The 23,024-nt window shown below is 40.4% G+C and overlaps 1 protein-coding gene across 5 annotated transcripts in view; it reads right to left on the bottom strand.

The window, feature by feature from the left end:
• The window catches only part of il1rapl2 (interleukin 1 receptor accessory protein-like 2), a 636,383-nt gene that overhangs the window by 187,940 nt on the left and 425,419 nt on the right, over nucleotides 1-23,024 (bottom strand). For all 5 annotated transcript variants that reach the window (XM_047353893.1, XM_047353892.1, XM_047353890.1 and 2 more), the window contains 2 exons: nucleotides 10,290-10,476; nucleotides 10,050-10,203 (listed from right to left, as the gene is read on the bottom strand). In XM_047353893.1, the coding sequence (XP_047209849.1) occupies nucleotides 10,050-10,203; nucleotides 10,290-10,476 (341 nt within the window). The remainder of the gene's footprint in view (nucleotides 1-10,049; nucleotides 10,204-10,289; nucleotides 10,477-23,024) is intronic.

The raw sequence follows: 23,024 nt of genomic DNA, 5'->3' as shown, positions 1-23,024 counted from the left end.
TGCTAAGTCTTAACGTCTTAACTTTAAACTTAACTAAGGTCATACGGTATGGATCATGATAATAAAATTAAAGCTAAAATAAAACTCCTCCATATGGTGGCAGACTTAGTCTTAAAGATATGTTGAGGGGCTCCCTCATCCCAGGGCAACAAGGCGTAGAGCCGCTGTTATGCTAGTTATGTCCCACAGGGAGGCGCCCTCTTGGCAGACCCAGTTTTGTTGGTGAGAGAAATATCTACTGTAGGTTTGTCTGGATCTGTTACACCTGCAACTCAGATAAGCGAATAACGATTGATAGATGGGTTTCAAGCAATTTTGTGTTTAGCTTTTGAACTGTACCCAGGTCGAAGATAAAGTGTATGCAATGATTGATGAGTTTGTTCTCTGAAGAACCAACCAATGCCTGCCAAAAAATAATAATTTGGATGTATATACAGGTCCTTCTCAAAAAATTAGCATATTGGGATAAAGTTCATTATTTTCTATAATGTAATGATGAAAATTTAACATTCATATATTTTAGATTCATTGCACACTAACTGAAATATTTCAGGTCTTTTATTGTCTTAATACAGATGATTTTGGCATACAGCTCATGAAAACCCAAAATTCCTATCTCACAAAATTAGCATATTTCATCCGACCAAAAAAAGAAAAGTGTTTTTAATACAAAAAACGTCAACCTTCAAATAATCAGGTACAGTTATGCACTCAATACTTGGTCGGGAATCCTTCGGCAGAAATGACTGTTTCAATGCGGCGTGGCATGGAGGCAATCAGCCTGTGGCACTGCTGAGGTCTTATGGAGGCCCAGGATGCTTCGATAGCGGCCTTTAGCTCATCCAGAGTGTTGGGTCTTGAGTCTCTCAATGTTCTCTTCACAATATCCCACAGATTCTCTATGGGGTTCAGGTCAGGAGAGTTGGCAGGCCAATTGAGCACAGTGATACCATGGTCAGTAAACCATTTACCAGTGGTTTTGGCACTGTGAGCAGGTGCCAGGTCGTGCTGAAAAATGAAATCTTCATCTCCATAAAGCTTTTCAGCAGATGGAAGCATGAAGTGCTCCAAAATCTCCTGATAGCTAGCTGCATTGACCCTGCCCTTGATAAAACACAGTGGACCAACACCAGCAGCTGACACGGCACCCCAGACCATCACTGACTGTGGGTACTTGACACTGGACTTCTGGCATTTTGGCATTTCCTTCTCCCCAGTCTTCCACCAGACTCTGGCACCTTGATTTCCGAATGACATGCAGAATTTGCTTTCATCCGAAAAAAGTACTTTGGACCACTGAGCAACAGTCCAGTGCTGCTTCTCTGTAGCCCAGGTCTGGGGAATGCGGCACCTGTAGCCCATTTCCTGCACACGCCTGTGCACGGTGGCTCTGGATGTTTCTACTCCAGACTCAGTCCACTGCTTCCGCAGGTCCCCCAAGGTCTGGAATTGGCCCTTCTCCACAATCTTCCTCAGGGTCCGGTCACCTCTTCTCATTGTGCAGCGTTTTCTGCCACACTTTTTCCTTCCTACAGACTTCCCACTGAGGTGCCTTGATACAGCACTCTGGGAACAGCCTATTCGTTCAGTAATGTCTTTCTGTTTCTTACCCTCTTGCTTGAGGGTGTCAATAGTGGCCTTCTGGACAGCAGTCAGGTCGGCAGTCTTACCCATGATTGGGGTTTTGAGTGATGAACCAGGTTGGGAGTTTTAAAGGCCTCAGGAATCTTTTGCAGGTGTTTAGAGTTAACTCGTTGATTCAGATGATTAGGTTCATAGCTCGTTTAGAGACCCTTTTAATGATATGCTAATTTTGTGAGATAGGAATTTTGGGTTTTCATGAGCTGTATGCCAAAATCATCCGTATTAAGACAATAAAAGACCTGAAATATTTCAGTTAGTGTGCAATGAATCTAAAATATATGAATGTTAAATTTTCATTATGACATTATGGAAAATAATGAACTTTATCACAATATGCTAATATTTTGAGAAGGACCTGTATACCAGTGAGATACAAGAAAAAATTGAGGCTTGGATTACAAAATCTAAAACTGAAAAACTGACAAGCAACCACATGTGTGTTTACCTCACTGATGGAAAACTAACAGTTTTTGAAAATATCCTATGCTATGAGTCTTTTGTCAAGATATGAATGCTTATGGAGCAGAGAGCAGGTAAGTCACTAATATACTTTTACCTTAAATAGAAAAACAATTCTGGTCATTGATTCCAAACTAGTTCATTTGTTTTACTTTTAGTGAGACCCTAGCAGTGATTATTGCAACTATAGATCAGCTTTAAAAAATAGCATCTAACTTTCATACTTTTAAAGTGCTAAGTATGTCTCTGTAGTTTTGTTATACGGTGGTACTGGTGTACATCAATTCTGGTTTTGTATTGTATTATTGTTTTGGGGTTCAAGGTACAGTACAGAACTCCCATCTCCCAAAAAAAATACAATGCTAGGTGACAATTGTGGCTTAGTTGCAACCTGAAAGATGTGGGTTTGATTCCAGCTTCCTCCTATCACGTTATACAAGGCCATGACGGACCAGACTCTAACCAGTAACCCAAGATGTTTTCTACCCTGGTCCTAAAAACAAACAGATGTGTTTTCAAGTTCATGTGTGTTGTGTGTCATCATTAGCACTCATTCTTACATTATTTTGGGGTGTAGTATTTTAGATAGTATTGTTATTTATTAATTTTCTGTCATGGCACTTAATGCAAAAATCAAAAAAGTGGTGATCGCCTGTGAATAACAAGACTGCATGAAACATGGAAGTAATCACCGGGGGGAGGGGAATGATGTATATTTTAACTTTAAAAACATAGTATGTATAGGCAAATACATGTCAGAAAAGTTGTGGCACATCCTGTGGCACACATCAGTTCTAACTGAAATTAAGAGAGGAAAGAGTAAAGAGGTCAGGCACTGGGGGACCAGGTAAATTATAATATAAAGGTTAAAGTAACAGACAGAGGTTTATAGGTAACAGCAGAGTACTTTTAAATGCATCCGGTGTCCTATATACTCTACTGCGTATGAGAGTGTAGAAGAGGCGAAACTGCTGTGTCGACTAAATACTAAATATCATTAGATCAGACAATATTCTATTGATTCCACAAACATTTTGTACCACAATAAAATGTCTCCATGTCTATGCCTTTCTCTCTGTTTTTTGTCTCGGACTGTATTTATTTCACACACACAATGATGTACGGCAGCACAGAAATGCTCAGCAGTTCATTTTAGTCTGAATGTGTACTTTGCTAACACACATTTCACTTGTAAATGTTCCTGAAATATGGATGAGAATTTTTTTGAAATGGGTTTGGGCAGAAAGAGTGTATGAAAGGAGGAAAAAAAACAAGAGGTAGATGTTGGATTTATCACTAATAAGTATACAGAAAAAAAGCACCTTAACAAATAGCTGAAAACATTTTGTATTGAACAGCCTTCTGACTTCGGGCATGTGTCTTAGATAATACAAAAAGGTACTCTAGTGAATGTGATATGGCAGCTAGAGTGATAACAGACAGGCCTATGTTCGGTACAATGCATGCCCACTGTAGCTTTCTGTGGTAGAGACTACACCTATAAAGATAGATGTTGGTTTGACTGCATCTGTCCCACCTTTTCCTGTCTTTTTCATCACTCTAATTCAAGCACAAGGTGAAAACGTAATCACATAGTTAAAATAGTAAATGGTATCAAACATCAAATAAGGTGTTAAGAGAATTTTTTATCCAGTACTTCTTTATTCATGCTCAGGATCTTCTTACTAGGTAGTGTTAATATGTATTGTTCTTTTTACTATGTTGGTAATGTCAACACTATTACTACAAAGTGGCTTGTGTACTTTTTCGCACTCCCATGTAAATGTCTTCTTAACACAATTCTTCAGTTTATGCTTTTTTGTCACACCTAAATGATTCAGATAATTAAATACATTTTAGTATCAGATAAGGAAAAGCTGAATAAATACAAAATGTAGTTTCAAATAGATTTCTCAAGGGAAAATAACTATCCTAACCGTCCAGGCCCTACTGTATGTAAAAAGGAAACTGTAATGAAAATAGATGTCATATCATGCAGTAGCTATGATTGACACTGAACTCTGGTTCAGTTTTACAAGCCACACACAGGCTTGATTACTGCCAGACCCTTTGACTGAAGAAATCACTTAAATTGAACATGTCTGACAACATGAAGTAGACTACAGATCTTGAAAAACAACAAATCATGCCCCGATCTGAAGAAAATCAACAAAAGATCCATCAGCTGTCAGCCTGAAAAGGATTACAACACCATTTATTAGGCACTGGGTCTCCAGCAAAACACAATAGGATACATTATCTAAAACTGGAGAAAACATGGAACAGTGAGCAACTCAGGGTTACTGACTACAGGTAAGAGGACCACTCACATTGCCGAGACAAGGGGAAAGCTAGCCATAAAACACAGAAACTAATCCACTTATGAATATAAATAAATGTATCTAACCTTTTTTTTATCATCATATTAAATACTGCAGGTCTCACCTGTTGGACATCTGAGAACGTTTCAATTATATCCTCTGAGCAACAATCTAACATTTTTGCTGTTTCAGCTGTTTGTTCTAAATGTATATAAAAATGTGATGCCATGTGGTCCATAGTGAGTTTAGTGATCAGAGAACGATTGTTTAATTAGGTTGTTAAGGTAACACAGAATCAGAATGTAAGACAGAGCAGAGAATGATCACGATAAAGACCAAGCTTGGTCACAAAATGTTGATTAGTATTTATAATATTCTCACTCCCATAAAAATAAAGGCGTTTAAAAAGAAATTCTCTACTTCATCATGTGCGTTTGATCATTTTTATTGCAACATGCTCTTTTCATGCTGGGGCATGCATTTAACGTGACCCAGCAAACCATCATTTCAAAGACTTTATGCTTTAAAGCTACTCATATTATCGGCAAATATTCAAATCAGATATATATAATAGTTAATTGAAAGAACACTAAACATGGTGGGACAGTTGGGAGCAGTGCTGCCCCCCAGACCATACCCTCCAAACTGCTCCTAGTCTGCAGAGTCTATGAGACAGTGGGGGACGTTACAAGTTAACATGAACTGTGCTTTGCATTGATTTAAACCACGGAACAGCCATGGCCCCTGAAAACCAAACAAAGTCCTGGGACTCTTCTCAGATGTGGGGTAGGGGAAAATACTGTGCAGCCCATTCAGGTAACCTGCTCCTTCAAACATCAGCTGCAAACAGCTTGCAGTACTCAACATTTGCAGAAAATGCAACACTAAAGTAACTAAGGGCACAACTGAAAGGTAATAAGGTGCTTTTTAAAGTAGAAATATTATCCCCCAAAAAACAATTATGAAAACAATTAGTTTCTTGGGAACGTAATTCTGAGCAAAATGGTTTCATAACAAGTTGTTAGTGCTGCAATAAAAATGTTCCACAGTAAGTCTACACAAGATATCCCCCGGCTAAAAACAGCTTTATAAACACGAGAGATTACCCACCCCAACAAAGCGTACACTTCCCTAAGGTACAGCGGTTAATTAGAGGGCTGTAAATATTTAAAAGGAACAGAGAAGCTTTAAATGAGGTACACTGAGAGTGTGAAATTTAAAACACATCTCCCCAGTTGCAGTTTCAATCCATTCCAAGGCTTTTATTTCAACTCAGTGTATTTAACACCATAGCCAAGAGCAGATCTTCAGGCTCTGCCTTTTTCAAGTTCCGTCTCGATTTAATTTTTTAAAGCATGATCAAATCTGCTGCCAGCAGACACAGGCATACCTACCGGATCAACAGCTAAGTGGTTTAATCCAGGAGCTGCTGTAAACCAGTGGAAATATTCTACAACTGATATTTATTCTGCTTGTGAAAGGTCAATAAATGGATAAAAATACATAGAGTCAAGGTTGGACAAACTGATAGTACATAATGATAAACCTGTTTAGAATATTTTATAAAGTGCTCATAAAATCAGGTGTATCATGGTGAGATGCTGGTATTGTTCTTTGTCTTTGGAGATTTACAATTAATGAACCATGTCATAAATCAAATCAGTTAATGGGCATAATTTGACACACAAAACACAATGATAAGGATCTGTGCTAGCTTTTAAATGCTCTGGATTTTCTTTCTCTGTTCTGAACAAATCCCTTTATTTCACCCAGGTTAATCCCCTACCAAAAATGTGTTCTTATGACAAGGCATCTGCAAATCAAAAATTATGTTGTATTTTTTTAAGTAGTTGTGAATCACCTGACAATTTGGCTCGGAGTACCAAACCATGTGGCACCTGTTTATAGTTCCTGACACCAAACGCAAAAGTTGGTGTTTACAGTTGAAGCAAACTTTACATTTGGAGTAATTTCCTCTTCCTCTCTTTGTGTCATTTTAGCGCATGTCAGTACAGGATTCATTTTACTGTGGATACGGACACTATGTTACCAGCTTCAGCAAGCATCTTCACAAGGTCAGTGGCTTTTGCTTGATGGTTGACGCCCACATCTCAAACATCGAATGTTCATCTCTGGGACAAATAACTCGTCTTATTCCTGAACTGTATAATGGCTTGAGATTTCAATGGTGTCTACACTTGTATTTGTGTCTAAATGTGGCACCTCCAGGCATCTGTACCCAAGGATGGATCAGAGGTCCATAATACACTTCCTGATATCTTGACTGATTTACTTAGATTTTTCCATAATGTCACATAAGGAAGCAGTTTATTTGAGGTGTTGCCCTAAAATACATCCACAGGTGTGTTTATCAAATATAAATCATTTAGATAATCATAACTGACCTGAATAACAAAAGTTTGTTCTGATTTATATTTTTATTTATTAATAATAGTAGTAGTAGTGGTATTTATTTTTTATTAATATATGTGTTGAATGGGTGAAGGGGTTGCTGGTGACAAATGGATACACCACGATACCGACATAAACATTAAACTACAAAATAAAGCAGATATACAAATTTTGCTGTAGCGTTGTTATAGAAAATGAAAGAACACAGTAGACAGTGCTTTACAGCATGTACAAGCTTGGCACTGAAGCACAGCTAGTTGCTATGAGAAAATACAAAACTAGCAGTTACTTGCTTTGAGGGAACCATCAGCCAGATTTTTGTATAGACTGTCTTCAATAGAGTTGCTGGTAACGTTGCTGGTTGCTGTATCTAGTTAGCATTGGTTGGTGAACTAGCACCATGATAAACCTTACTGTGAAGATGAGTTGTATTTCATGTGTGATCTAATTTTGTTCTGCATTGCCATAGGAACTTCTGATCAACTAAATGATCAGTGTATTTCAGGTTCTATAGGGGGTACGTTAGCTGGATATATTACACATCTAGAAAACTATTAGAAATAAGTCTTTATTCTATTAGGCTTTATCGTATTCTTATGTATTTGCAAATTGTCCACAAACTATTCTTGTAAATCCGGAAAATTGGATTTTACCTGCTTCGCATTACTTCTACAAAAGACGAAAACGAATGAAAGATTCTACATAAATATTTCAAACCAACAAAATGTTCTCCAGCACAACAGACACATTTGAAATCATGAGAATCCATCCATTAACCTCACTCATATTTTTTGCATCTCATTGGTTCCATTTGAGTTCTGGATAACACACCAAATGATAATGTGATGTTTGTGTTTCCCTTCAGCACTGTATGTGGGGGAAAAAACAACACCTGATCGCAATAGGAAACAATAATTGTATCCTATGATAAACACCCAAACTAACTAAATTAACTTAAATTGTCATATGCAATAAATGTTCAGTGAGAAAAGGTAGAAGAATCTGTATGCTTTATTATTCTGTTCTCCTCTGCGGTGATGGACGGAACCAAGGCAATGTCGTGAATAATTCGCAGAAAAATGAAGCAGTGCCTGTTCACATCAGCTCTGCTTTACAAGAGGTAGCTGCACATCTGAAGCACAGCGCAAAGTGCCGGATGAAAGCAGCACTGACTTTGGCTCTGGGAGTAAAACAAAAAAAAAGTGTGGTGAAATGGAGCGTTAAATGTTTTGGAGCACACTCTAAAAGGACATTGTTCTGGCTGTATCTGCTTTAACATGTTGCTAATCAAGGTAGTTTAAAGCACTTCAGGAAATCTGTCCATCTGCATTATCATCAGTTCACTGAAGAGATTAGATTTATGAAAACTAAACAGACGGAAATGTTCATGAACTGCATGTAACATAACAAAGATCCTCAAGATTTTGCCATTGCTCAGGGAAAGCAACAGGACCGTGCACATGGCAACAGAATCAAACACAAGCAGGCTGGAATGAGCAACCCTGTCCCTAAAGTACACACAAAACAGCAAGGCAGACAGTAATCAGCTCAGGTTCATGACAACAGAGTGCAGAGGTTACTGCCAATTCAAAGTAAAATCAAAACTCACTGATGCGTGAGGGATTCTATGTTTTATGTAGGCAAATTACAGAAAAATTAATTATGTAAAAAAAAAATGACCAGGATAAAAACCCACTCAACAGATTTCAGGCACATTTGTAAAATGTACTTAAAGAAAGTTTAAAAGTGCTGAAGTAATGATGAATGGTGCACTGCTGAGTCCAGTCACCTTTAAAAATAATGGATGGTTTGGAGTTAGGAGAGCTGTTATACAGTATGTTCAGAGAAAGTAGAGAACTTGTACGTGCTACAGTTTATTTCATTCTTGTTAGTTTGTCAAAAACGACAGACTATAATCCTTTTTTTAATCCTTATATGCCAAACATACATGGACAAGCTGGTTGGTACTTTCTGGTAAAGATGGGTTTAAACTAAATTCATCATACATTGCAGAAGCATAATTTAACGCTGTTAAAAACTGTTCAAATATTTCACCTTAAATTTGAGTACATTTATCCGGTAGAGAAAATAAACCATGTTAAGAAATAACTGTTTTAATCAAATCAGAGGTAGCAAATTACTGGTAACCCCGCTGGTAATAATTTGTACAACCTCCAGAGTCCTGACTTCTCTTCCGTTTTTTATTCTCTTCAGCTTATTGGCTTTCTTTAGAATATAGGTCTGGGGTCTGTGATTACCATGGAAGAAGGCTGATTTTATGTCTTGCAAATCATTTTGTTGTTGTTTTTTTTTTTTTTGTCCTGTGTCTTGGATCATTATATATCATTTTACAATATTCTTCGAAGAAATATTAATTTAAAAATGTCCTGTTATTTCAAAGAGTTCATGGCACCATGCCTTCTAACAAGGTTTCCAGGTTCTTCAGAAGAGTAACAGGCCCACAGCATCACAGATCATCCACTTTACTGGGCATCTGTTATCAGCTTTTCCATAAGCCTAGTTTGGCAGAAGCATATGCAAACTCAATCTCAGTCTCAGCTGAGCAATGCATGTGGTTTCAGTCCCAATAAGGTTTTGCACACTCTAGGTTTTTATTTGTGATGGTATGACAGAAAAAGCTTTTTTCTCATCCTTTTCTAAACAACTGGTTAGCATTTACTATAGATGAATCTAACTGTTCTTATGGAGACTTGGTGAGACAAGATGTTACATTTTGTAGCACTTCTATAACAGAAACTTGTGGAGATCTTTTTGCCTTCCTAACTATGCTGCAAATAGTTAAAAAAAGAAAAGAGTAAACCTTAAAAATTCTTCAGTTATATTTATTTCAAATCGACTTTAAGAGTATCGACAGCTGTATCACTGCATAAATGTTCCCAAATAAAATTTTGCATTTCCCAAAATTTATGTTGTTAAATTATTTGGGTGCAATAAAAGATGAATTTATTTTAGGGCTTTCTTATTGCACAAGTGTTTTTGCTAAAAGTCAGATCCTTTATTTATGCCTTACATCTATTTTGAGGTGCAGGTTTCATCATCAATGTAGCCTTTCTTGCATACATTGTATTCAGATGAATTACCACGTCAGGTTGAATGGAGTCTTGTCTTGTTTTCACTGTCATCACCTGAAAATGATGTAATGTTGTATATTTTTTCTCTTTTAGGATCATCCAGCCATGCACTGCTTCCTACCTGTTACTTTGAGTTGCGTTGTTCGTCGCACCACTCTAGATCCATACTGTAATTCACATGTGTAGTTCCCCCCATCGCCCTCCTCCACCTCGGGAATCCAGATATGTGTGGTGTTAACGGTAACGGAGCTTCTCCATTCCACTCGCTCACACTCCTAACAGGAGACACAAGCAGCACTGATTTAGGTGAAACAGTCTTCGCGTAAATATTTCATTGTGCTTTTCAGTGACTGTGCCTTACCTTATACCAGGTCATCTGCGGTTGTTTGTAGGGAGCCAGATAGTCTTCTAAATCAGGACAGGTGATCATTTTGCTGTGGGTTACTTCGGCCTTCTCCAGGTGCCGGATTTTGCTGCTGAAGCATTTTCCCTCATCGCTCTCCTCCACAGTCATAGACATGGACACTTTCATGCAGTATGTTGAGTTCCTAAAGAGGTCACAGGAACAATTCAAAAATGTTTTACTAGGAGTCAAATTTGAGGATGTTATGAGTTCTTCAGATAGAGCACATGAAAAAGTCCTCCATGAAAAGGGTAAGGCTAGTTTATTCGATAGCATCATTAATAAACAAAATAATTAAAAGTTCTTTACGGGAAAATAATGCAACAGAGCTAAGAGAATCAAGTTAAATTTGCACTTCATTGGAAAGTTGCAGTGAAAAGTTATATATGAAGTCACAGTCAGGTTTTCAGGGAGTTGGTTCCTGAGCTGAGGAGTGTAGAAACTAAATGCTGCATCACCTTGCTTAGTTCTGGTCCTGGGGACACTGAGTGAGCAGGTTTCTGATGATCTAAAGGATCTACAGGTCCTTCTCAAAATATTAGCATATTGTGATAAAGTTAATTATTTTCCATAATGTCATGATGAAAATTTAACATTCATATATTTTAGATTCATTGCACACTAACTGAAATATTTCAGGTCTTGTATTGTCTTAATACGGATGATTTTGGCATACAGCTCATGAAAACCCAAAATTCCTGTCTCACCAAATTAGCATATCATTAAAAGGGTCTCTAAACGAGCTATGAACCTAATCATCTGAATCAACGAGTTAACTCTAAACACCTGCAAAAGATTCCTGAGGCCTTTAAAACTCCCAGCCTGGTTCATCACTCAAAACCCCAATCATGGGTAAGACTGCCGACCTGACTGCTGTCCAGAAGGCCACTATTGACACCCTCAAGCAAGAGGGTAAGACACAGAAAGAAATCTTCTGAACGAATAGGCTGTTCCCAGAGTCCTGTATCAAGGCACCTCAGTGGGAAGTCTGTAGGAAGGAAAAAGTGTGGCAGAAAACGCTGCACAATGAGAAGAGGTGACCGGACCCTGAGGAAGATTGTGGAGAAGGCCAATTCCAGACCTTGGGGACCTGCTGGAAGCAGTGGACTGAGTCTGGAGTAGAAACATCCAGAGCCACCGTGCACAGGCGTGTGCAGGAAATGGGCTACAGGTGCCGCATTCCCCAGGTCAAGCCACTTTTGAACCAGAAACAGCGGCAGAAGCACCTGACCTGGGCTACAGAGAAGCAGCACTGGACTGTTGCTCAGTGGTCCAAAGTACTTTTTTTGGATGAAAGCAAATTCTGCATGTCATTCGGAAATCAAGGTGCCAGAGTCTGGAGGAAGACTGGGGAGAAGGAAATGCCAAAATGCCAGAAGTCCAGTGTCAAGTACCCACAGTCAGTGATGGTCTGGGGTGCCGTGTCAGATGCTGGTGTTGGTCCACTGTGTTTTATCAAGGGCAGGGTCAATGCAGCTAGCTATCAGGAGATTTTGGAGCACTTCATGCTTCCATCTGCTGAAAAGCTTTATGGAGATGAAGATTTCATTTTTCAGGACGACCTGGCACCTGCTCACAGTGCCAAAACCACTGGTAAATGGTTTACTGACCACGGTATCACTGTGCTCAATTGGCCTGCCAACTCTCCTGACCTGAACCCCATAGAGAATCTGTGGGATATTGTGAAGAGAACGTTGAGAGACTCAAGACCCAACACTCTGGATGAGCTAAAGGCCGCTATCGAAGCATCCTGGGCCTCCATAAGACCTCAGCAGTGCCACAGGCTGATTGCCTCCATGCCACGCCGCATTGAAGCAGTCATTTCTGCAAAAGGATTCCCGACCAAGTATTGAGTGCATAACTGTACATGATTATTTGAAGGTTGACGTTTTTTGTATTAAAAACACTTTTCTTTTATTGGTCAAATGAAATATGCTAATTTTGTGATAGGAATTTTGGGTTTTCATGAGCTGTATGCCAAAATCATCCGTATTAAGACAATAAAAGACCTGAAATATTTCAGTTAGTGGGCAATGCATCTAAAATATATGAATGTTAAATTTTCATCATGACATTATGGAAAATAATGAACTTTATCACAATATGCTAATATTTTAAGAAGGACCTGTACATGGTTCATACTAGACCAGCAACTATGACGTTTATTTACATTTGACCCATTCATTCATGAAAACACGGTGGCTGTAGTGAACTACTGTCAAGTGGTGACACGGAAATATAAAGTTGTGTCATTAACATAGTGTAGACATTGTTAAAGACATTGTAGTACTCCATAATCTGAGCTAAAGACACCATATATATGTTGAAAAGCAGTGGCCTGAGAATAAAAGTCTTGAACAAGTGATCTTTGTTTGCTCAGATTTATAATTACCAAATTACACAAAATAGTTCCAAGTTGCCAGATAAGATATAAAACCAGCTAAGCAAAACAACAGACAATCCTATCCAATTCTAAAATGGATTGGGGTGGTAAGATTAAGCGTCTTGAGATCCAGCAAAACCAAGCATGAAGTACACATAAGCACATAATTTATGTTAGGCAAGTTAAATGTAAAAACATATCATGTACCTCCAAGGTCTAAAAGTAACCTTCAATCAATCTGAGTGGGTTTGTTTTCAGATGATTTGTTTAGACATCCAAGGATTAGCTGCTACACTGACATGAGTCATTCTTCCATTTGTTCAAAACAGAAAGAGTGTAAAACAGTCTCCATATCATGTTCATGGCTGGTACACCTAGCAGACCTTCAGGCACTGTTGTGGGTATTTTGTGTCAGCTTATAGCCCTCCTAGACTACAGTGTATCATGGATGTCACAGTAGTAACTGGCTGTTGAATTGTTGTTATTTTGTGTGGCTCCAGTGGCATTTATTTAGTTTTTATTTTGCATTTATTTATAAAAAAATTTCCAGAGTAGGTAGACAAGACGTGGGGTGGAGAGAGGGCGAAGACAGGCACCAATGGTCTCCGGGGTCAGGACTCGCACCTGGCATGGCTGTGTGGAGGAATGAGGCCTCCGTATATGGGTCTCACGCTCTACCTACCTCATGCACCGTGCCCAGGCTGTTTACTTTTATCAAAACCCAATATTTAGGTGATGGTGTTTTCTCTTTACTTCTAAAGATTAGGCTTTCAGATGAGCCCCTTACAATAAAATGTAAATGTTTTCAGTTGAGAAGGGTCAGTGGATTTGTCTTGAAATTTGTCTTCACAATTTCCAATGGTGCATACAAATAACTAAGTAAATTATTTGCAAAAATTGCTATATGTCAGTACATATGTTAACTTCAAAGACAGCTAAAAAGTTTTCCAACAGGTTAAGCTGCTGGTATTCAAGCTTCCTCAATAATTACATTACAGTGTTTGATTATTACAAACACTTAAAATAAAAATACTATTCAGTACTAAACAGAACTGTCAACCTTCTGCTGACTCCAGGTAGTGCGTGAGACCCATATATGGAGGCCTCATTCTTCGACACAGCCATCCCAGGTGCGAGTCCTGACCCCGGAGACCATTGATACCTGTCTTCGCCCTCTCTCCACCCCACTTCTTGTCTCCTGTTTATGTCACCCATATTTTGTCTTCTCTCCACTGCCTTCCAGTACGTCTCAGGATGGACCATAAGGTCCTGCTTTTTGTTTTCAAGACCATTCATGGTCTTGCTCCAAGTTACTTATCTGAGCGTTTAGCTGTTCACCACCACGTCAAGGCTTTCAGCATAAAACTCTACAAGTCCCCAGGACAAGATATAGAAAATGGGGGAAATCACTCATTTGCTGGTTTTGCTCCTAAGCTCTGAAACTCTTTACCAACAGAGCTACGATCCATCACAGAGCTGGGAGCTTTTAAATCACAGCTAAAAACACATCTGTTTAGACAAGTATTTGCCACATAGTTATTGCTTTGTTGTGGTTAATGTTTTATCTGTCACCTACCTGGATGTGTCCATCCAGACCATATGTTTTTTAGTTTTTATATATTTAGAAAAAAATGATCTTGTATCTCTTTTTTCCTTTTAAATTGTATTGCTTTTTATTTTATCATCTCTATTTTACTTTTATTCTTTCTTGTCTAAGCACTCCCAACAGGTAATGTACTTTGAGCACCAGCTAGATTGTTGAAAATGCTTTGATTGATTTCATTGAATAATAATAACACACTTATTATTTTTGCATTTAAATATACATATTTATGCATATTTTATACATGAATAAAAACATGTACCAGTACAAAGTCCAGAAAAAACTATTTAACTACAACAAAAAAGAGGTAAATACTGTATGCAGGCAAAGACAGAAACAGAATGCAATGATTTAGTTAGACTGGAAGTATAACTAAGAAATCCTTCTGTAAAAGCAGGTACAGGCTTTTCCATGCCAACTTTATTCATAAGTCTCACATAAAAGAAAATCTTAAAATGAAGAGTGTGTGGGACTGTGTCAGCAGTTGGTTCCACAATAAAGGACCCTTAAAGCTAAAGGATCTATGACCAAACCTAGTTCTGAAAACTCTGGGGAATACAAGTAATGATGCATTGTGAGAGCACAGCGCTCTGTTAGGATGATAAGGAACTAACATGTTTCACCTAAGATTAATGGGAGTTTTGTAAGGTAGAAGAAGAATTTTAAGTTGTATTTTGAATTGTATTAGGAGCCAATGCACAAATGCCAATACATGTGGAACATGTCATGTTTTACTCATTCAAGATGAGCTGAAGACCACTCAGAGAAAATTCTGGACATAAAATGAATTCCAATACTTAAGTCAAGACATAAAGGAATGAAGTAGCCCATCCTCCAGTTCAATTGTTCTATTTCTATTTTAGCCAAATGACAGGCATCAGGTGACTTCACAGGGAGATGCAGCTGTGTGTCGCCAGCCTAAGAATAAAAATGTAATCATTGTTTCCTAATGGTGTCACCTAAAGGGAGCAATATACCACTATTTCCATTTAAACTGTGCAATATGGTCGATAGCATAAATGCTGTGATAAGATCAGGGTAGTATTTGAAGAGAGACATCTAACATTTAGAACCCCACAGTTAATGGTCTTACGTTTATGATTATTACCGCTGCTGTTTTTAGTGCAACTAAATCTTTACTGCATAGGTCTTCTCTTCTTGTAACGGTTTTCTCTAGAATATAACTGAAATGCTATAAACTGCTTCTAGTGGGCTACAAGAAATACAGTTTTCATCGGAGCAGGATGTTTTTGTCATGTGCTTTTCAACACCCAGTGTATGATTGGTGAAATATTTGAAGTGGGCATGGTTTATGCGGAGAAGCGAAAATATTGTCATCCTCTATGATAATATAACAGGAGCTCTGCACTTAAGTTACTCAAAGTATAAAATATTCCGACCAGAACTAACATTGCTCTAGTTTTTTCCCCTGCAGTTATTAGTTTCTGTAGAGTGTGTACAAACTTTTGATCTCATTCAGCATTTTGCTACAATAAAGTTTCACTGATGTGCCCTTGAGCTTACTTAGGTCAGAGTCGACTTTAACGTTTGCTGTCATTAGTGATGTGGTCTCTTTTTCACTTATATTTGGACTTAAAGTCTTAAATACTGCTGAAGGTGATAGCGATTTTTGTGGGTTTTTGTGTAGATAGGCTCAACTCAGTGTTTTCTCTGAAGTTAAACTCAAAACACAAAGCAACACATTGATTTATTTTTCTTTCATCCTCTATAAAACACCCACACACACATTCTCACCTATTGTCCTTTTACAACAACCTCTCATATAAAAGTGAATCTAAACCACTTATCCCATCAATGCAGTGTCTGTGTTGCTTGTGTGTGTGTGTGTGTGTGTGTCTTACAGGGGGGGCACTGGGATTTGGGTCACTGACCTAACCAAGGCCACTGAGCATTGAACTGGAGACTTCATTCATTGCTCCCTTTCTCTTCTCATCAATTCATCTCCAACCTGCAGCACCTTCTCTTCTTCTTCACAGATTCTGTCACCTTTCTCTGAATGTTCCTCTGGCTCTTTTCCTCTCTGTCCTGATTTTACATCAACATCACACAGTCCTTCAGGAATCCATTGAACCTGTTTTGACTTGTTTGTTCCTAAATTACAAAAAAAAAAAAAAACCCTGAAAGTACTTAATTGCTCTGCATTTCATAATTATGTAATTAATAAAAGAAAGAAAAGTAGCTTGGTGTGAAACAAGACTGGAAAAAACAACCTCGTGACTTTCTGTGTCGCGACACACAAAGTGTTAATAATACAAACAAATGTAAGAAACATTATACTGCATTGCTTTAAATTTCTCTTATAAACTAAATCAGATATTGACGTCATATACTGCAAACCAGACAAGACTGTCAATAGAAATATTAAAGTAATGCTAGTAAATGTCAACTGCTTTGGGTTTTATTGCAAATGTATTAATTTATCTAAATACACATCAGTCTACAAGAAGCCTGATGAGTGTTATGGTTTCAGTCCCCTGTAAATGTCTTCAGTCATTCCTGTTTGCTTTCCAGAATCAAGCACCCCTGAATACTGTATGAGCTTTGGGGTGGAATCAAACATGCGGAGCCAAGTACATGACTCAGGATTCAGATTCCAATATGTCCCCTGTTGGCAGAAGTTGTATAGCCAAGCCACAAATCTCTATTTCTGCCTAAAGTACATTACAATAAGCCTTGGAACCTGAAACTAAGGATTTCTAATCATTTTTGGATGAAAAAAAGTCAAATACCAAAGGGTATATAATAAAGTTCTGTGTTTCATATTTCACTCTAACATACTGTAACATTCTTTAATGCTGAAAGACAAAATAACAATGAAAACTGTGGAGGTCATTTGAGTACAGTGAACTCATCGCCATATTCAAGAAACCAGTCTGAGATGATTCGTGCTTTATGACATGGCGCATTATCCTGCTGGAAGTAACCATCAGAAGATGGGTACACTGTGGTCATAAAGGGAGGGACATGGTCAGCAACAATACTCAGGCAGGATGTGGCATTGACATGATGCTCAATTGGTACTAAGGGGCCCAAAATGTGCCAAGAAAATATCCCCCACACCATTACACCACCACCACCAGCCTGAACCATTAATACAAGGCAGAATGGATCCATGCTTTCATGTTGTTGATGCCAAATTCTGACCCTACCATCCGAATGTCGCAGCAGAAATGGAGACTCATCAGACCAGGCAACATTTTTCTAATCTTCTATTGTCCAATTTTGGTGAGCCTGTGTGAATTGTAGCCTCAATTTCCTGTTCTTAGCTGACAGGAGTGGCCCCCGGTGTGGTCTTCTGCTGCTGTAGCCCATCCGCCATAAAGTTTGATGTGTTGTGCATTCAGAGATGCTCTTCTGTATACCTTGGTTGTAACGAGTGGTTATTTGAGTTACTGTTGCCTTTCTGTCGGCTTGAACCTGTCTGGCCATTCTCCTCTGACCGCTGGCATCAACAAGGCATTTGCACCCAAAGAACTGCCGCTCCCTGGATATTTTCTCTTTTTTGGACCATTCTCTGTAAACCCTAGAGATGGTAGTGTGTGAAAATCCCAGTAGATTAACAGTTTCTGAAATACTCAGACCAGCCCGTCTGGCCCCAACAACCATGCCACGTTCAAAGTCACTTAAATCAACTTTCTTCCCCATTCTGATGCTCGGTTTGAACTGCAGCAGATCGTTTTGACCATGTCTACATGTCTACATGCATCGAGTTGCTGCCATTTGATTGGCTGATAAGAAATTTGCATTAACGAGCAGTTGGACAGGTGTACCTAATAAAGTGGCCGTTGAGTGTACAGTGTTTTTATTTGCATATGTTCATTATTTGTGAGTGTAACAGAAACAAATTATTATACAATGCGTGTTTAGTGTGTGTTTGCAAACATTTACAGTACATTCTTCGTTTCGCCGCCATACTCTGCAGGTTTGGCCCGTCCACAGTTGACGCTGCGGTTCGCACAGAAAAACCAAGTATTCTGCAGTGCCCATGGTCTGGAACCTCTTTTTGTTGGTGGAAACATGCGTCAACGCTTTGTAAACACATTCAGGAACCTAAACAGGCTCCAAACCACTTTGGTGGAAAAGGGGTATGTGAGGCAACCCAACTGGGATCTAGGTCAGGGAAGCCGTTCTGTGGGGCGTTGGGCTCATCCGTGTCCCACACCATCCAAATGGGGGAGAGCAGCAGTCCTGGTGTCGGTGGTACTGCCGCACCTGCCTTCTCTTCTCCAACGCTAGACATGTGTTGGAGTCTCGATGCATTTCACCATGTTTCACCATGGGATTGGGGTGCTCAAGGTAGCATTTTTAAATGTGCGATAATAGTCCATCTAACCGGAGCACATTACACGTTTGTAATGTCCCCTAAATTGCTTGTGGCAAACTGAGAATGATATCTATGACATTCTTACAACAGCTTTCTTCTGGCCACTCTTCCATAAAGACCTGATTTCTGGAGTGTAGAACTGATAAGCATAAAAATCCAATGACATGACAACAGGAGCTGCTCTACAGCTACTCTAGAGATACCATGGGACTCTTGGCTGCTGCTCTGATTAACGCCCTTCTTGCCGAGCCTGTCAGTTTAGATGGACAACCATGTGTTGGTGGGTTTGCTGTTGAGTCATACTCTTTCCATTTTCAAAGGATGGATTTAACAGATATCTGTGAGATGTTTAAAGTTCTAGATATAATTTTATAACCTAAGCCTGCTTTAAACTTCTCAACAACGTTCTCCCTGAGCTGTCTTCTTTTATGCTTGGTCTTCATGATGTTGTTTGTTCACTAATACTCTCTAAACAAATCCTCTGAGGCCTTCAAGGAACATCTGGATTTATGCTGAAATGAAATTAAACACAAGTGCACTCGATTTACAAATTATGTGACTTCTGAAGGCAGTTGGTTGCACTGGAGTTTATTTAGAGATCACAAAGGATGGGGGGACTAAACACAAATGAATGTCATACTTTTTAATTGGAAACCATGAATTCTTTTCCTTTCACTTCCCAATTAAGTGCCACTTTGTGTTGCACAAATCCCCTTTATTTACATTGATGTTTCTTGACTGCAACAAAACAAACAATGGAAAAGCTTAACAGATATAAATAATTTTGCAAAGCACTGGTCACTGTATTTTTTATTTAAAATTACACAGCGTGCACTTTCAACTTATGAATGCAACTGACTATGTGTCAATATTCAGTAAATCTCTACATAAACTGCTATTATAAAACATGCAAAGATGAAGGATTTTCTATCCTTTCTCACCTCGGCCCAAATACAGAAGCCCAGTCAAACTGAGTATAAAGGATTTCACATTAAAACACTTTCATTGGTTTGATCACTTCTGTCTACTGTTCATGCCAAGGATGAATAGAAAACAGACAGAGGCTAAAAAAAAGGTGAGAGGCAAAGCAGCTACCTTTAGTTTCTCTCTGTTGTGTCCGTGCATATTTTCTTCCCTTTGTGATTGTGTCTTCTTCTCTATGTATGCCCAACCCGCAAACATTAAGTGGTAAAAACATTAAAATGCATTATGTTTGTCTTATGATAAACCCCATGATTCAGTTGGACTGCAATGCAAACGGCATGTCAAAAGCATTCGGTTCACGCTGTGCAAATCTTCCGTATGGAAATTGTTATTCTGTGTGTGGGTGTGTATTCATATCTTGTGTTGTCTAGAATACATTAAAATACCTCTGTTTGAAAAATGCCACAAACATCTTGTCACTGTGCAGTATGTTACTGACAAAAAGATGTCTGCTCTGAAAATAATGGCATCGCCCAGGTGTTCTGAATTAAATACAGTATGGTGAGTCAGTTTTCCATTTCCATTTAGCTGCAAGGCAATCAAGAAATATCCAATTTGAAATCAATTTGTGATACAGTACTTTGTTAAACACCAGCAACAAAAGTAGGTGTATTTTAGGTGGGAAAGAATAAAACATGAATTGCACTACAAGGTAAAAAGAACTACATTGGATCCCAAACATTTATTTTTGCCACTGTTTGTACCATAATTGGCTACATCCAAGAAAATCTTCGTTCAGCTTTAGAGATGAACCACGTTTCAGATGGATTCAACGGTTTCCTTGGCAACGGTTATATTTTCAGATTTCCTCCGTGCTCTTTGGGTCGACTATTTGGTTTGCAAGAAAACACTTTAGGTGTAATTTGTTATGACAAAGTAATATTTGCTGGACCACAGCTTTCAAACACTGCCCATTGGAGAAAATCACCCAGCTATCAATCTGGATTACATTTTTGAGTTCATAACATCTCAGTTTAAAAGTGTGATGCATTTATTCATTTCAACAGCTATTTGAACTGTCAACCACTCAAAGAGTGAGGTCACCAAAATGTAGTCTGAATTGTCGCTGTCGGGTTAGTGTAAGCTGGACTACTTAAACATTTTAAAGGACAATGTTACATTTTCTCCGGTTTCAAAATCTAAAATACTTTAAATGGTGCAACCTGAAATTATTTGGTCTACTTTAAGCAGGTACCTTTATGAGTCTGAGTGTTATAAAATCTTCTTTATACCATACAAAAAGAGCATTTTCAAATCTTTATTGACTAGGAGCACATCATAATTGAGGCAATCATGAAAACAGCAAGATACAGCTTAATCGTTCGTTCGTTCGTCGTCTTCCGCTTATCCAGGACCGGGTCGCGGGGGCAGCAGACACTCAGCAGAGACGCCCAGACGTCCCTCTCTCCAGACACCTCCTCCAGTTCCTCCGGGGGGAGCCCAAGGCGTTCCCAGGCCAGCCGAGAGACATAGTCCCTCCAGCGTGTCCTGGGCCGTCCCCTGGGCCTCCTCCCGGTGGAACGTGCCTGGAACACCTCCCGAGGAAGGCGTCCAGGAGGCATCCGGTATAGATGCCCGAGCCACCTCAACTGGCTCCTCTCGATGTGGAGGAGCAGCGGCTCTACTCCGAGCCCCTCCCGGATGGCCGAGCTCCTCACCCTATCTCTAAGGGAGTGCCCGGCCACCCTACGGAGGAAGCTCATTTCAGCCGCTTGTATCCGTGATCTCGTTCTTTCGGTCATGACCCAAAGTTCATGGCCATAGGTGAGGGTAGGAACGTAGACCGACCAGTAAATTGAGAGCTTTGCTTTTCGGCTCAGCTCTCTCTTCACCACAATGGACCGGCACAGCGCCCCCATTACTGCGGCAGCTGCACCGATCCGTCTGTCGATCTCCCGCTCCATTCTTCCCTCACTCGTGAACAAGACCCCAAGATACTTAAACTCCTCCACTTAAGGCAGGAACTCCCCTCCAACATGAAGAGGACAAGCCACCCTTTTCCGGTCGAGTACCATGGCCTCGGACTTGGAGGAGCTGATCCTCATCCCAGCCGCTTCACACTCGGCTGCGAACCGCCACAGCGCATGCTGTAGGTCTTGGCTAGAGGGGGCCAGCAGGACCACGTCATCCGCAAAAAGAAGAGACGAAATCCACTGGTCCCCAAACCAGACCCCCTCCGGCCCTTGGCTGCGTCTAGAAATCCTGTCCATAAAAGTTATGAACAGGACCGGCGACAAAGGGCAGCCCTGCCGGAGTCCAACATGCACTGGGAACAGGTCCGACTTAGTGCTGGCAATGCGGACCAAACTCCTGCTCCGCTCGTACAGGGACCGGATGGCCCCTAATAAAGGGCCCCCGATTCCATACTCCTGGAGCACCCCCCACAGGGCATCACGAGGGACACAGTCGAATGCCTTCTCCAGGTCCACAAAACACATGTGAACCAGTTGGGCAAACTCCCATGAACCCTCGAGCACCCTGTAGAGGGTATAGAGCTGGTCCAGTGTTCCACGGCTGGGACGAAAACCACACTGCTCCTCCTGAAGCCGATGTTCGACTATCGGTCGGACTCTCCTCTCCAATACCCTGGCATAGGCCTTACCAGGGAGGCTGAGGAGTGTGATCCCCCTGTAGTTGGAACACACCCTCCGGTCCACCTTTTTATAAAGGGGGACCACCACCCCAGTCTGCCAGTCCAGAGGCACTGTCCCCGACCGCCACGCAATGTTGAAGAAGCGTGTCAACCATGACAGCCCTACAACATCCAGAGACTTGAGGTACTCAGGGCGGATCTCATCCACCCCCGAAGCCTTGCCACCGCGGAGCTTTTTAACCACCTCGGTGACTTCAGCCTGGGTGATGAAAGAGTCCAACCCCGAGTCCCCAGCCTCTGTTTCCACCACGGAATGCGTGATGGCAGGATTGAGGAGATCCTCGAAGTACTCCTTCCACCGCCCGATAATGTTCTCAGTCGAGGTCAGCAGTCTCCCGCCCCCACTATAAACAGTGTTGGCAAAGCACTGCTTCCCCCTCCTGAGGCGTCGGACGGTTTGCCAGAATCGCTTCGAGGCCAACCGGTAGTCCTTCTCCATGGCCTCACCGAACTCTTCCCAGGCCCGGGTTTTTGCCTCTGCCACAGCCCGGGCCACAGCATGCTTGGCCTCACGGTACCCGTCAGCCGCCTCAGGAGTCCCACAAGCCAACCACAGCTGATAGGACTCCTTCTTCAGCTTAACAGCATCCCTTACTGCCGGTGTCCACCACCGGGTTCTGGGATTGCCGCCACGACAGGCACCGCAGACCTTACAGCCGCAACTATGGGCAGCAGCATCGACAATAGATGCAGAGAACATGGTCCACTCGGACTCTATGTCTCCA

Source organism: Girardinichthys multiradiatus, chromosome 23 (genome assembly GCF_021462225.1).
Source record: "Girardinichthys multiradiatus isolate DD_20200921_A chromosome 23, DD_fGirMul_XY1, whole genome shotgun sequence".
In the NCBI taxonomy this organism is placed as follows: domain Eukaryota; kingdom Metazoa; phylum Chordata; class Actinopteri; order Cyprinodontiformes; family Goodeidae; genus Girardinichthys; species Girardinichthys multiradiatus.
This window is presented reverse-complemented; position numbering and strand designations above follow the sequence as displayed.